The 14045-nt window shown below is 53.6% G+C and overlaps 5 protein-coding genes across 5 annotated transcripts; 3 read left to right on the top strand and 2 right to left on the bottom strand.

Annotated features, from left to right (window-relative positions):
* Nucleotides 1-5071: 5071 nt before the first annotated feature.
* CABS01_14220 (pectate lyase B) lies at nt 5072-6064 on the top strand (the record flags this gene model as incomplete). The annotated part of the gene is made up of 1 exon (XM_060547560.1): nt 5072-6064. The coding sequence occupies one exon, from the start codon at nt 5072-5074 to the stop codon at nt 6062-6064; it is 993 nt and encodes a 330-aa protein (XP_060393459.1).
* A 528-nt stretch (nt 6065-6592) lies between these two features.
* On the bottom strand, nt 6593-7983 carry CABS01_14219 (uncharacterized protein; the record flags this gene model as incomplete). Its single annotated transcript, XM_060547559.1, has 3 exons — nt 6593-7014; nt 7066-7284; nt 7347-7983. The coding sequence occupies 3 exons, from the start codon at nt 7981-7983 to the stop codon at nt 6593-6595; spliced, it is 1278 nt and encodes a 425-aa protein (XP_060393458.1).
* A 2167-nt stretch (nt 7984-10150) lies between these two features.
* On the top strand, nt 10151-10735 carry CABS01_14218 (uncharacterized protein; the record flags this gene model as incomplete). Its single annotated transcript, XM_060547558.1, has 1 exon — nt 10151-10735. One exon carries the CDS (start codon nt 10151-10153, stop codon nt 10733-10735), a length of 585 nt encoding a protein of 194 aa, XP_060393457.1.
* A 51-nt stretch (nt 10736-10786) lies between these two features.
* On the top strand, nt 10787-11230 carry CABS01_14217 (uncharacterized protein; the record flags this gene model as incomplete). The annotated part of the gene is made up of 1 exon (XM_060547557.1): nt 10787-11230. The coding sequence occupies one exon, from the start codon at nt 10787-10789 to the stop codon at nt 11228-11230; it is 444 nt and encodes a 147-aa protein (XP_060393456.1).
* Nucleotides 11231-11993: 763 nt separating this feature from the next.
* Nucleotides 11994-13685, bottom strand: CABS01_14216 (nucleotide-sugar transporter; the record flags this gene model as incomplete). The annotated part of the gene is made up of 5 exons (XM_060547556.1): nt 11994-12263; nt 12314-13051; nt 13120-13428; nt 13485-13514; nt 13602-13685. The coding sequence occupies 5 exons, from the start codon at nt 13683-13685 to the stop codon at nt 11994-11996; spliced, it is 1431 nt and encodes a 476-aa protein (XP_060393455.1).
* Nucleotides 13686-14045: the final 360 nt, after the last annotated feature.

The raw sequence follows: 14045 nt of genomic DNA, 5'->3' as shown, positions 1-14045 counted from the left end.
GTCGATTCACAGTGAGAAGGCTGAGTGAGTGGTGGGAACGACGACATGGCATCTACAGGTATACTATGCGGCGATGCGCAGGAGACTGCCATTGTGTTGTGGGAATTGCATGTATTGGAGACTTGGAAATCCCACTCAAAGGAAGGCAAATGCGCTGATCGGTGTGGGTTTGGCTTACACAGTTACAAAGAAAGAGGGGGGACGGGAGCATGAGGTTAATTAGGCACGTTTTGGGTTTCCCATTAATGCTAGCACAGCAATCTTTGAATGTCTACCTCATCACTGTACCACCTTACATAAAGATCAAGGTACGATTACAGATACTGTTAAAGATATATTGTCACATTGTGCAGGGCTCAGACCATGAGACCAGGGCGGCGCATGGAAACGCAAATGATTGCTGGATACGTGAATAAAGGAGCTCAGAGGGGGTGTGGAGTTTTTATTGAGTCGCCAATGAGCAACAATCTACACAAGTTTCACCAACACGTCTACCACTCTACCACTCTACGTCAATATACAATGTTCTGACTGGTGGCCCTATTCTTGTCCGTAGTAGTGCACATCCATGATCTGCCTTGCTTTACACTATTCTGGCGACCTTATTCTTATTCGTGGACTCTGAGTCCGAGCGATGCAGTAGAGAGAAACCTCCCACCGGCTTGGGGCATTGAGCAACCACACGACCAAATACAACAACTCCAGGTCACCGGTCACTGTTCAGTGCAACCAAAAACTACACCCCGATTCCCCGAAGAACATCGGCCTGTCCATCGTCCGAAGTACGCCGCCGTGTCCAGCGGTCAGGATCGGCCGGTGGGGTTCAACTTGACCTGGGTCCGTGTGTTGTTACGCCCATCCGAGGGTGAGGGACTGCTATGAAGACCCTCCCGACGTAAGGGGTCCCATCTTCTTTTCGAGATGGACACACGCCTCGACCCCGTCCAGTGTCAGGGGGAGCCCGCAGCAGCAAAATCCATTTCAGGGAACGATCCGGGTACGCGCCGACGACTTCCATTCCGTTCCAAAATTGGCAGCTCCAGCGCCAAAACATGAAAGTCAAAAGAACCGACATTCAAGGTTTCGGGGCGCTAGAAATTTAAGGTAGGCGCCGGGGAAGAAGACGACATCGGTAGAACCGTAGAATAAGCATCGGGAAAACGGAACGGACGGCTTCCAGAGACGAAGAGATTCAGATCACATACGGCAATGGTCAAAATAAGCATCGGAGAACGGAACGAACGGCTATTAGTAGGCTGTTATACTGCCGCAATAGGATGGACCACAAGAGCTCAGCAGGACAACCCCAGATACTGAGAGCGATAGTTGGCATAACTTATTCGTACACGTCCCAAACTAGCACCGCGAAAGCCAAGAAAAAGAGGTGACATTCCTCTGCCGCTTTCCAAAGTCCCAAGACCTCGAGAAAGCCCAGGCCACGCAACTCTTCTCCCTGGGGTTCGTTGTCGAAATCAAAAAGGCTTGGTACTCAATAAAAGTATTGTGCCATATGCGACTTTCCTACACCAATCTCCGCGCCGCCCATGTCCGACAACTCGATGTTGAAACAGGACTGTTGACCATATTAACAAACCGTGGCGAGAGACAATGGAAAATAGGGGTGCGTACACCCCAATGGTGCGGAACACGCCAAGCAAACCGAGGGCCCCAGCTGCAGCCTGCGCGTCCGACAAGGCCAGTGCCCAGGCCCGGGAAGAGGAAGCAAGAATACTTGGTTGCTGGTGTTTCCAAGCTTTGCTGAACTCAATTGCTATTGACTCATAGCTGTCGAAGCAGTTCGATGCACCTACCAAGAGGAATAGTAAACCCAAATAATGATATTGAGATCCGGGAACCAAGTCCGGGTTGCTGGTCTTCGGCTCCGGCACACATTTCACGACATCAAGCTTTCCCACAGTCCGATGTCTTCTATGGAGGTTAGGCCCGGCAGTTCAGTGCCTGACAGGTCTCCGCGCTTTCTTTTCTCCAGCAAGATCAGTTGACCTAGCAGCACCCAAGAAGGGGGTAAAAGGGGGCGGAGGAGCAAAGAAAAATCTCCTGTAATCCCGTGAAGAGCTCCACCGTGTTCTCCACGATCTGGTTGATTCAGGGAGGCAGAACCTGCATGTCTCCGACTCTCAGTACGGAGTAGCCTGCTATGACCACTGACGACGAGTCACAAAACTGCTGGCCTGTCTGCTGGCAGTGCTGAGCAAGCGTGGCAGGCAGAAAAAGGAAGCGGGGGAGTGTATCCCAACTGGGCATTCCGTAGGCCTTGCTTGCAGTGGTTGCGTAAATGTGGGCTGCTGCGGACAATAAGCGCCACGCTCCGGCGGGCAGGGTTGGCTGACAATCTGGCAGTTGAATGACGGGAGTGACAGCCTGCATATCCCACGCATCCTCGCCGCAGACTATGCAGAGAAAGAGAGAGAGGCGTTCTAACTGGTGCGACAACCTGAACCTGAAGCTCTGAGATGGCCCGGGCATAAGGCGCAGGGACGAACTCCATCTGCCAGTGTCATGTGTTGGCTGAAGTGCTCTTGGTGCTTAGATAGTACCGGCGTAAAGCCTTTCGAAGCTGTCAGGGAGTTGGCTAGTTGTGAAGCGCCACCAGCATGACACGACTCTGTGAGCTGCCGTGAGAGCTTCCGCGTAACAACACTCAAGAGTCAAGAGTCGATACTGATGTGAAGAGTCAAGCTCGCCACGACTTGACGCTAGGTGACGGAGAAATACCTTATCTGAGACAGATCCTTGCCCCCACAACTCTACCTGATTTTAAATTTAATATACGCCGGGACCATGAACCCCACTTGAGCCATTCCCGTTCTGTATCCCTGACACCCTCAACCCCGGTGGGTTGACCCCCGAGCCGCCGACCCAACGACAACGACAACGACCCAGAATTCCTTCTCTCCAGTCTCCATCTTGCCTACGGTCCATCCTCCGGCCTCCGGCCGACGGGTCTGCCCCCGAACGTGGGAACAATATGACGAAAAAGGAAACCAACGTGAACAACCACACGCCCCCTCCCCTGGTGCCTTCAAGCCCTTGACAACTAGACGACATGACTTCCTCATTCCAGCTAGCGCCCTCGTCTGACGGTCTCCTTCTGTCCATTCCCGGAATACACCAAATCGATTAAACAACTGGACCCTGCGGTAAGTGGGAGTTGCTGGTTGTTCAACTCCGTCGGTGAATTCATCTGGGAAAAACCTAGGAGGAAAACGTGTAACCGCGTCCGCAAACCTGCAGAATATGAGGGGAGGTCCTGGAATTCTGCTCACCTATTCACGTTTTTTTTTTCTGTCTGTGTCCTTTTTTCTGCCTCCATCCCCCCTTTCGGACCCAAACTTGCTCATCCCACACTATTGAGCGACTGCCGTAATTGAAGGGACCCATCTACTCCGTACGGAGGCCTCGAGTGCGTTTTCTTCTTCTGCTTTTGTCCGAAAATACTGACTTGGTGCCCTGGACCCGGGTAACTGACGTCGTCCCCGGGGAACCAGTATTGAGGCTCTTTCTTCCGATGACTGACAACTCCACCCACGGTACTGGGCCTGATCCGATGCCCAGTGGCCCTCGTCACCCTTCTTTTGCCGTGATCTGATCCGTGAGTAGGAAGAGCCGAAGAGTTTTCCGTGGATCACTAGATCATACGGAAGAAAAGGAATCATCATTGAAATCCTTCTAGTCTATCCGTGTTCTCCTCACAATGATACCTACAACCCATCCCATGTTCTCGGACTCCCTCCATCATGGCTCCATATTCACTTGCTCTCCACACCACCCCTGCCACATGTCGTCCGCCCTTCTTCTTTTTTTTTTCATCCCATCAATCATCCCCTGGCTTCATTTCGAAGCCCACATCCCTCTATATACCCTGGCTCGTTTCCAAACGTCAACTCGCTCTTACTGGCTTAGTTCGTGTCTTGGCGGAATATCGACCAAACACCTCCTGGCCTGCGTTTCTCCTAGACAAACGAACCACCATCTCTCAGCTCGTACCACGCCCACCACCACGCACAGCAGTGACACCACATGGTCGACCTCTTTCAGGCTTTCCGTCCCGTCTATTCGTGCGATTTCCAAGTTCGAGATCGCGGGCCCCGGGTACCGCTTCACTGCCACCGTGACATTGGACCGCCCGTGCTTCGTGCTGCCAGCAACCGGCATGTACCTTCTTGGGTCTTCTACTCTGCCCACTGCTTCCTTTTCAGGTTGATGTCCAATATACTACAAGCTCTCTCGTGTTTTGTCCCTTTCCCGCCCTATGTATCCGTAGTGTATCTCGTACCGCCAACCTTCTCCATCATCCCCTGCGCCTGACGCGATGAGCAGCGTGATCAATGAATGTACTCTATCCCGTGGTCTCTGTATACCAAAGCCCACCCAGACATACACCCCTCCCCCCTCCCCTTCTCTTGATGTTTCTCCACCCACGAGTGCACCCATCACGACTCTCTCTCCGCCAAGGACCTCCCAACATGTGGCCCAAGCCTGTCTAGGCCCAGGCAAGGCACCACGCAAGTGCCAAGCCCCAAAGCGTCGAGAGCCTCCTCCTACCTTACCTTACTGCTCGGCCTGGGTCCCGCTCGTAGCCTTCAATACCACCATGATCCTCGCCAAGACCAGGGATATGCCAAGATGCGCACGCGTACGCAAGCCATCACCCCCCTTCCGGGACTCTCCCAGACTGGACCAGAGAAGGAAGAGATGAACAGTACTGCAGTCTGCAGGACAAGGCCTGCTCGAGTTTCTCCAGAAGAGCCCAAAGGAAAGGGTCTTGGCCCTTGGCAACAGAAGCTTAGCCAAGAGATGTCTTGGCTCTGAATACTTAAGAACCATCCTCCTCCGGCCCTCATACTCACTTGCCCTTTCGATCTCCATCCCGCTTCACTTCCAACTTCTTCAGTCCTTCAGCTCTTTCGCGCTCTTTGCATTCGTTCTCTCAGTAACCTCACTGTCAATACCTTCGTTCGACGTAGACCGTCAACCCCATTCTCTATTACAACCACTATCAACCAACCACACAACTAGCACCCCAGCTTATTAACGAAAAGAAGTCAAGATGAAGTTCTCTATCGCCTCCTCCATCGCCGTCCTGGCCGCTCTGGCCAACGCCACCCCGACTCCCACCGTCGTCGGCGGCAACGCCGTCGACCCCCGTGCCGTCGAGAAGCGCGCCACCATCACTGACGCCTGCGACGTCGGCTACGGCGCCGGCACCACTGGTGGCTCCGGCGGTACCACCACCACCGTCTCCACCCTGGCCCAGTTCACCGCGGCCGCCACCTCCTCCGACAAGGCCGTCATCGTCGTCAAGGGCGCCATCACCGGCGCCACCAAGGTCAAGGTCGGCTCCAACAAGTCCATCATCGGTGCCAAGGGCTCCTCCCTCACCGGCGTCGGTCTGTACATCAACAAGCAGGAGAACGTCATCGTCCGCAACATGAAGATCAGCAAGGTCCTCGCGGATAACGGCGACGCCATCGGCATCCAGGCCTCCTCCAAGGTCTGGGTCGACCACTGCGAGCTCTCCTCCGACCGTGACAACGGCAAGGACTACTACGACGGTCTCCTCGACATCACCCACGCCTCCATGGCCGTGACCGTCTCCAACACCTACCTCCACGACCACTACAAGGGCTCCCTCGTCGGCCACTCCGACTCCAACTCGGCCGAGGACACTGGCAAGCTGTACGTCACCTACGCCAACAACTACTGGAAGAACATTGGCTCCCGTGTCCCCTCCGTCCGCTTCGGAAACGTCCACATCTTCAACAACTACGAGGAGAGCATTGACACCTCCGGTGTCAACACCCGCATGGGCGCCCAGGTCCTCGTCGAGTCCTCCGTCTTCTCCTCCGTCAAGAAGGCCATCACCTTCCTCGACTCCAAGACCACCGGCTACGCTACCGTCTCCGACGTCGACCTCGGTGGCTCCACCAACGACGCCCCTGCCGGCACCTTCACCAAGCCCGACTACTCCTACTCCAAGCTCGGCTCTGCCAAGGTCAAGGCCTCCGTCGTCGCCTCCGCCGGCCAGACCCTTTCCTTCTAAGTTACTAGTTGTCCTTAATAGTGGTGTGAGAATTGCTGCAATCAGCGCTGCCGGCCGTGGGATGTTTGTGTCCCCGGTTGGAAAGTACTAGGAAGAAGTACGGAATTCATGTAAATACTTTTCTCTCTCAAGGCATCAGACAAGGCCCTTGGCCACCTGGTTCTGTAGATACAAGTTGCCGGTTTCAACACACTCTTATTTTCCAGATGCAACGTGAACGTGACGGTCATTAAATGTTTCTCTGCTTCGGTGGCGACGAATAATAAAGGGGCAGAATGATTAATCTTACATTGATGGTAATTCTCCAAACACCGGCCGGCATCTTGTGGCTTGATTCAACCATGTCACCCAAGGGAACCATGGTAGTCAAAGGACTTGGTGCAGCAGAGCGAGAAATCGATTCTGATAGGTTTCTAGGTAACTCTGTTCCTACGTAGACATACTCGTGGGTCACTCATTGGAAAGACTGGAAAAACTGTCCCCAACACCCCATTACATGGGCTTGCAGCCAGGTGGCAGCTTCGGTTCCTAATTGCCCTTTCTGGTCACGCCGACCTCGTTCCAGGCATCCCTCACGATCTTGCCTGCCTCGTCTCCATACAGCTCCTCTGCGATCTCCGTTGTCACATCGGCAAACTGGATGAACGTGCACTTGGGAGGAACACGGCCCGAGTTCATAGTCTTCCACCAGATGGGACCAGCCTTCTCGTACGAGAAACCACCAAAGCCCTTCGCCGCAAGATAGAAAGCCTTGTTCGGAATGCCTGAGTAGATGTGGACACCGCCGTTATCCTCGAAAGTCGGAACGTAGTCCTTGAAATGAGCTGGCTGAGGATCCTTTCCGAATCGCGGGTCGTCATAGGCAGTGCCAGGTTCCTTCATGCTCCTGAGAGCAACACCCTTGACACCGGGCATGATGCAGCCTTCGCCAATGAGCCAGTCGGCTCTCTCTATTATGGTTGTCAGTAATGTCACCGCCGTGATGGGCATTTTCCACTGACCGGCATCCTCCTTTTCGACAATCTGCTTCACGATGATGCCGAAAACGTCGGAAACGTGCTCATTGAGAGCTCCGCTCATTCCCTGGTAGTCGAGGGGACTGGTGTGCTCAGTCACAGCGTGGGTGAGTTCGTGGCCGATGACGTCGATGGTTCCAGTGAAGTTACTCAGGAACTCTCCGCCGTCTCCGAACACCATCTGCATACGCTCTGGGTCCCAGACTGTCGTTTACTGTCAGTACAGTCCTAGAAGTTCCAGATGAACAGAGGAAAATAGTACTTACATGCGTTCTCGTATTTCTGACCGAAGTGGACCGAGCTGATGACATGCATGTTCTTGTTGTCGATGGAAATCCAGTTGAACTTTTCCTTGTACATCTTCAGTACCTCGCCAACATTGTCAAAAGCGTCATTGACTGCCTTGTCGTCGACAGCCTTTTGGCCCTCTACACGAACCACATCACCAGGCAACTTGCTCTCGTTCTCGGTGTTCTTGGCGTCATAGATAGCCCGGTAGAACTTGTCGTCCTTCTTACCGGCAGTGGCAGCGAGGGTGACCTGGTCCTGTGGACCTCCGACTTCGCCCTGCTGAACCTGCTGGACCTTTTGCTGAACACCTCTTATGTGGTCAAGATCCCTCTTGGCACAGGCTCTGGTGTCATCGTCGACGTCCGTTGAATCGGCAATGTGCTGGAGCAAGATATCAGGGACGATGGAAGGGCGGGAGTGGGAAGAGAGCTGGTGACGCTGGGCGCGGGGACCACCAAGAATGGCGAGGCGCTCGGCACGACGGGTAGTGAACTGCTCGCGAAGGCTCAAAGCCTGTCTCGCAGCATGACGCGTATGCTCGCTATTGCACTCGGCGTCGGCGATGGCCTTGAGCAGGTGGGGAGGCACGACGTAGCACACGTGATCGGCCATGATGAATGACTAGGTAGTATCAGAGTTGGCGTGGAAAGACAGAATATTCGGTGAATGTCTTGGCGAGAAGACTCTGGTAGAGGCTGTGAAATTGAAGTTGCGAGGATATCAAGAGAAGTGTGAGATGTTGAAGGTTGAGTGAGGATGTAAGAAGAAGAGAAGATGGTATCGAGGACGTCGGGGGGGTGGCCTCTTATGGGCAATAGCTCGGTGAGGAGTTGAGGGGGGATGAAGGTGAGGAAAGGTGGACTACCTAGTGTCTGTCTGCCTGCCTTTCTGTTGCCTGCCGTGTATCACTTTGAGACTTGCTGAAAACGCGGGCTGGAAGTGAGGCAAGTGCAGGTTTCCAAGTTTGGGGATTGGATCCAGTTGTCTGTCTGTATGCGCCAGTTGGTGTTGTTGCTCAGCCTTGAAGAGGCAGCCATGCAATGCAACCTTCCTGGGACTTGTTGTCTTATCGCTGGCAGCTTTGCCTGGCCCTATCAGAACGGAGAAGGCCAAGACATAGCGATACAGCTGTCGTCCGAAGGCCAATGTGATTGCGTGACGGGGGGCCAGAGCTGTCCCAATGGGGTCGGCATTCGTGAGCTATTGGTACCCCTCTTCACATCGGACAACCCACTTCTCCATCACGAATCCATCATGGGCTTTTCTACGTAAGTCGCGGGGTCGAGAAGGTGTCTTTACCCGGAGAGACCAAATAATCTTGTATTCAAGTTGTCACTGGTGGCTTGAATGCCATATTCGCAAGGTGCGAAAGGTACATATGTCAAGGAGCAAAGAGCCGGAGTTGAAGCAACGTAATGGAAGCAATGACAAGCAATGCGAAAGCGACCACCTCAGATGACGACCAAGGTACCGATAAGATAAGAGCTCCAGATACCTACCTTAGGTACCTTAGGTAGGCGCGGGACTGGGGCGCAGCGGGTGCCACCCACATGCCGTGACCAGGTGTTCATGTCCAGGGGACGTGTAACTTGGTAAACGAGGCAGGAATGTGGCACAAGTCAGAGGAGTCGATGGGAAGGCGAGACGGCAGATCAAGAAAAGCTTTTCCGAAGGCTGAAAGCTCCCCGGAGCGTTTGTTGTGGCGTCGCATTTGTTGACTTACATGCCGTTGCACGAATTGGATACCTACGCCCTGTCTCACTCGGGTCCACTATCTTGGTGTATGTGTCACTCGACGTCATTCTCCCCGTCTCACAAAACCTTGAATGTGCAAGGTAAAGCTTCGTCGCTTGACATTTGGGTGCGAGACCCTGCGGGCCAGACAAATGGCTTAACTGACGATTCTTTCCAGATAGGAAACAAGTCACCGAACCAGTCACGTCACGCCCGTCAAGCCAGTCAGAGCGTAGTTCAGCTGGGCAAGGGAGAGCTGAATAAGGTGCAGAACTTCAGGTAGCGGTACCTTACTGAGGACCCACTCCAACTGCGGAGACTGCCGGCGTCAACCCGGGCCGCAGAACGCAAGTGCCGGCTGAGCCCCGGCCAGTCCCGTTTCCCCACTAGAGTCTTTGGCGCCTACCTTACTTTGCACTTGAGCAAAAGTGCATGGAGGAAAATGTTGTGCTACCTGGCTTACTTGCGTCGTAGGAAGATAACCTTTGATGTAAGATAGGATGGGAAAGGTAGGTAAGCAAGGCTCTGGCGGACGAATGTTACCATTATGCTGTGCTAAAGTGTAAGCGGGCATCGTGTTACTCCGTGAGAGGCTGACAACTTCCTTTTTCCGTAGTTGTGATTCGAATCAGTCGCATTGCGAGACTTATCTTCGGTGTAGAAGGAAGTAACACTCCTTGTGTGTAGGTAATGTGATCCTCGAAATACCTAGGTACCACACTACCTTACCTAAGGTAAGGTAGGTAAGTACCACGTGAGGAGGCAGCCTGAAGATGGGAAGATCACACCTGCCTCATCATCACCATAAGTCTTTGGTACCTACCTGGGCAGCTACAGATCCTCGAATGCTCGGGGAAGGAGGGATGCTGGGTTTCCTTCCAGAATCGTCTCAGGATCAAGGACTTGGTCGGGTGCCTTTCAATTCTTCCCTCTCCCTTCATCCCCTCAATTCAATGTCATTCTTCAACTCGGTTCCAATTCTGCCTCCATAAGGTAGCAAATCCAAGCGTGCTGGGCTGCGATAGCAAGAAGTCAATCGTTCACGATGCCTCCCCTCCTTACCCCTAAACCAACACCCTCCAAGGTTCCTCATTCTCAATCTCAGTCTTCGACACCAGCTTCTCGACCCTCGCAAAGCACACAGGCCTCAAAGAACCCCAAAACAACAGCAGATCTCTCACCAGAGCATCATGCAATCATGCTTCGTCACGCACTCTCCTCTCCGACAATCCGAGCACTTGCTTCCCTTCCCCGCGGCCCACCTCCCGGAGAGATCCTCCGTTGTGCCTCTTCCGCAACAGAATTCCTCTCCTTCACCTTCAATCCTTTGGAAAAGGTTGCCTTCTCCCACATCAACAACGATCCTTCAACCCGCTGGCCCCTGAAAGAGACCCTGACTGAGCCCTGGCACAAGGTCTTCCTCGTCGCCCAATGCGAAGCCTCGGGCGGAGACTACGGCGACCGCCTCTCCCTCAAGGCCCGGCAGAAGCTCTTGTCCGACAAACCCCGCATAGTAAAGATCCTGGGTCAGGTTCTGCGTGCCTGCGCCGACATCATGGGTTGCCGCAAAGACGCCGTCGGCCTGAGGCGCTCCCTCGAGACCTGGCGTGCCGTCGTGTCCAAAAGCTAGGAGGGGCTGGCGACGGAGCTACTTCAGGTACCCGATATTGGGCCGAAAAAGATGATCACGCTCGTCGAGCATGGCATCAGAACCATACGCCGGCTTGCTGAGATGGACTTCTTTCACATCGAGAGGGTGCTCTCCCGAAATCCGCCATTCGGTCAGAAGATTGTGCGTAGCTTGGCACACTTCCCACGCCTCGTACTTGCTGTTGACATACCCAAACGCGACGAGGGCCCGAAAAGTGGTGTCATCGTTCGCGCCATCCTAGGCTGTTCGAATCGCGAGGCTCCAGTATGGAAAGGGACGACACCTTGGGTCACAATGGCTGCCGAGACCTCGGTTGGCCGACTGGTCTTTTTCTGGAAGGGAAAGGTCAAGAGCCTTATGCCGAGCAAAAACCTCGTGTTCTCCATCGAAGCGGCCAAGGGCGAGAAGGTGTTCGTGTGGGCAAGTTGCGAAGAGATTGCTGGTACTTATGTGACAGGGGAGGTCACCGTCTAGATTGATGCGGTTGGAAGTAATTGAACGAGTACTCATTTTCAGAAGAGAGATTTCCATGGCATGTGAATATTTGCCGAAGAGCTTCAAGGGCTATGACAGAGTAGCAATGGACTGACTATTGAGTCCTCAAAACCATGTATGCACTTAGCCGCATAGTGCAATGATGCCAGTGCAGTTTGTTAGTAGTTAATTCGCTATCATCGTGAGCGACAGCTCTGCCTTATGCGTATAATAAGACTGGACTTATCGATCTCATTATCATTGTCTGCTACTCGAATATGCGGGCCACATCATCAAGCACTCCCGCAAAGCATAGTCGTAACGATGTAAAGCTCTTATTCTCCGAGCGGCTAGCGCTGTACCGCTCGTCCGTAGCATGCAGCTGCTAGTCTCTGCAATATGAACACTCGCGCTCTCGACTCCCTAAGAGGGGCCTCAGATATACAATGCACCGTTGCCTGGACCTTACGGTCTGGCCGGGTATCGCTGTTGATGATACTGTGTGGTGTGTGGGTGGTTTGCTCACATGCAAGCCGGACTCTATTCCAGGACTCAATGTCCAAATATTCCGGAGCATGCCACCCGAGATAAGACAAAAAAAAGGTGCACAAAAAACGAGCCCCCCCTCCAATCCTTTTTATTACCCAGCCTTTTGTTGCTCGTCATGGTACTCCCCATCCGATCCCCCAACTCGACTCCGGTCAACGAATTTACGTTTACAGCATTTCAAAGTGACGTCATTATAGCGACGACGTGATGCAAATTAGTCGTCGCGGTTCTTGCCCCTGGCTGATGGCGCTCGGTGGTGGTGCAGCATAGGCGACGATGGCCTAGACGTCGAAAGTCCCATGCTGCGGACCGCATCGAGCGGGTCGAGGTTAAGCTTGGTTTCGTCGGTGACGGCTGGCGTGTACGCCGGGTCAACCATTGCCTTCTCGTAGCTCGCAATCGTAATCGGTGGCGGGCGGCCCTTGCGATCGGGAATGCTGTAGATGTAGGTCGCGGCAAGAACCAGAGTAGTACCGAGAATAAACTGAGAAGGTCAGATTCAAGAATCATGGCGGGCTGCGGGAATTTACTTACGGAGAAATTGACTTCAAAGTTAAAGAACCAAACGCTGAATAGAAAGCTGATAACGATACTGATGCTTGCAGCAAAGTTCTTTGCAATGTTGTCGGCGTAGTTAATGCACAACGACGCAAGCACGCCGCCGACAGCTTGGAATACGATTGCGGTCCATACGACCCAGTTGTAGCCATCGAAGAAACCATGCTTGGCAATGTCTTCCGCATCAATCAAGATAACGCCTGCTAGAGCAGGGAACAGCGAGTAAAACGACAGCTGGATGTTGCGCGTCCATACAGAGGCATGGGTTCCTGAGTCCTTGAGCATCTTCTCAAAGTAGACTCCAGCAAGACCCGAGGCGACGGCGGCGACGAGCACGGCGGTCAGTCCAATCGAGTAGTTCATGAGCGGTGACGGGTCTTGGTCCTCTTGGATACCCTGATACGAGGCCGACCGCTTCACGATTTCTCCGCCAACGCCCGCGAGACCGTCCGCGGCGCGCTTGGTGAGCTCACGGGCCACCTCCGCCGCACCCTCGGCAGCTTGACCAAGCTCGTGCACGGAGCGAGGAAAGAAATGGTCTGTGGTGTCGTGTAGGAGGATGCTGGCCGACGTCGATTCGGCATGGCTTGCGGACGAAGGTTGGGGAAGTGACACAATGGATACGCCCAAGGTCAAGATGATCAAAGAGATCCAGCGCTTCATACCGAGCGCGCGGCGAAGCATCGTAACGGAGAAGACAGCGGTCGTGAGAATCTGCGACGAGAACATGGTTAGTTCCGGTAGATCCCCCGAGATGAGAGAATCAATCCGTAACTGCGTACCTTGAGCTGGTATAGAACTTGGAAGTGAACGGCATCCAGGTTCCCAACAGCGACGTATTGTAGTGTGTTTTGCAGCGTGTATAGTGTTGCTGGAATTGCGAGCTTCCACCCATCGCCCGAGAACACGGAGTTGAAGATCTGCTCGAAGATGACGGTGGCCGGCGTGGACGGTGCCAATGTGCGCGAAACCTCTGCAATGGAGCAAGTCAAGCAAATTGACAGCTTGATCACCTCATTGAGGAAGACTGCGGTGGATGTGAAGTATCGGTGATCGCCCACGGGAGGCATGATGCGGGAGTAATGCATGATCTACCACGGCCGGGTCAGCGCTGGTTTCTAGAGATGGCGACAACGAGAAGGCTTACCAGAATCAGTGCCGAGTTTTGAAAAGTGAGCTATAGAGCGAGGCCATTATCAGTTTTCGCCGATATAGAAGGGAGCCTTTGCGCAAGGCTTGGGGCGAGCAATCATTTAGAGCGTACCGTGATGAGGGAAAGTTGCTTCATGGACATGCCGAAAAGTGTCGGCCCCCCCGCCGGCGGCGCGGCAGCGTCGAGGAGAGCCATTATGGCTGATGCGAAAGGAATTGAGATCGTCAAACGTGAGAAATAGCAATTGGCGGTGCTAAGATGAGTGGGCAGGTGTTTAGATTCGTGCGATGTGTGCTGTTCTTCTCGAAGTTTTGGGGGTCCTGTTTCGTCGGGTATTTTTGAACCGCCGATAATTCGTCGCGTTTAAAGGGGGGAACAAAGTGGGTGGTGTGGGAGCTAAGCTGAAGCTCTCCCTTTTTTGACCCTATTTTTTTCTTCCCGTCTCGTCGTAGGATGGTAGGTAGTGTACTTGGTAGGAGGTTGCGTCAAGACAGCGAATCGGGGTACAGATGATGATCTGGAGGGGTCTGGAACAATGTCAGAGCGGCGGCGGGC

This window comes from Colletotrichum abscissum (genome assembly GCF_030869225.1).
Source record: "Colletotrichum abscissum strain IMI 504890 chromosome Unknown Scaffold_52.1, whole genome shotgun sequence".
Taxonomy (NCBI): Eukaryota; Fungi; Ascomycota; class Sordariomycetes; order Glomerellales; family Glomerellaceae; genus Colletotrichum; species Colletotrichum abscissum.
Note: the sequence above shows the minus strand (reverse complement) of the source record. Positions and strands in the feature narration are given on the sequence as shown.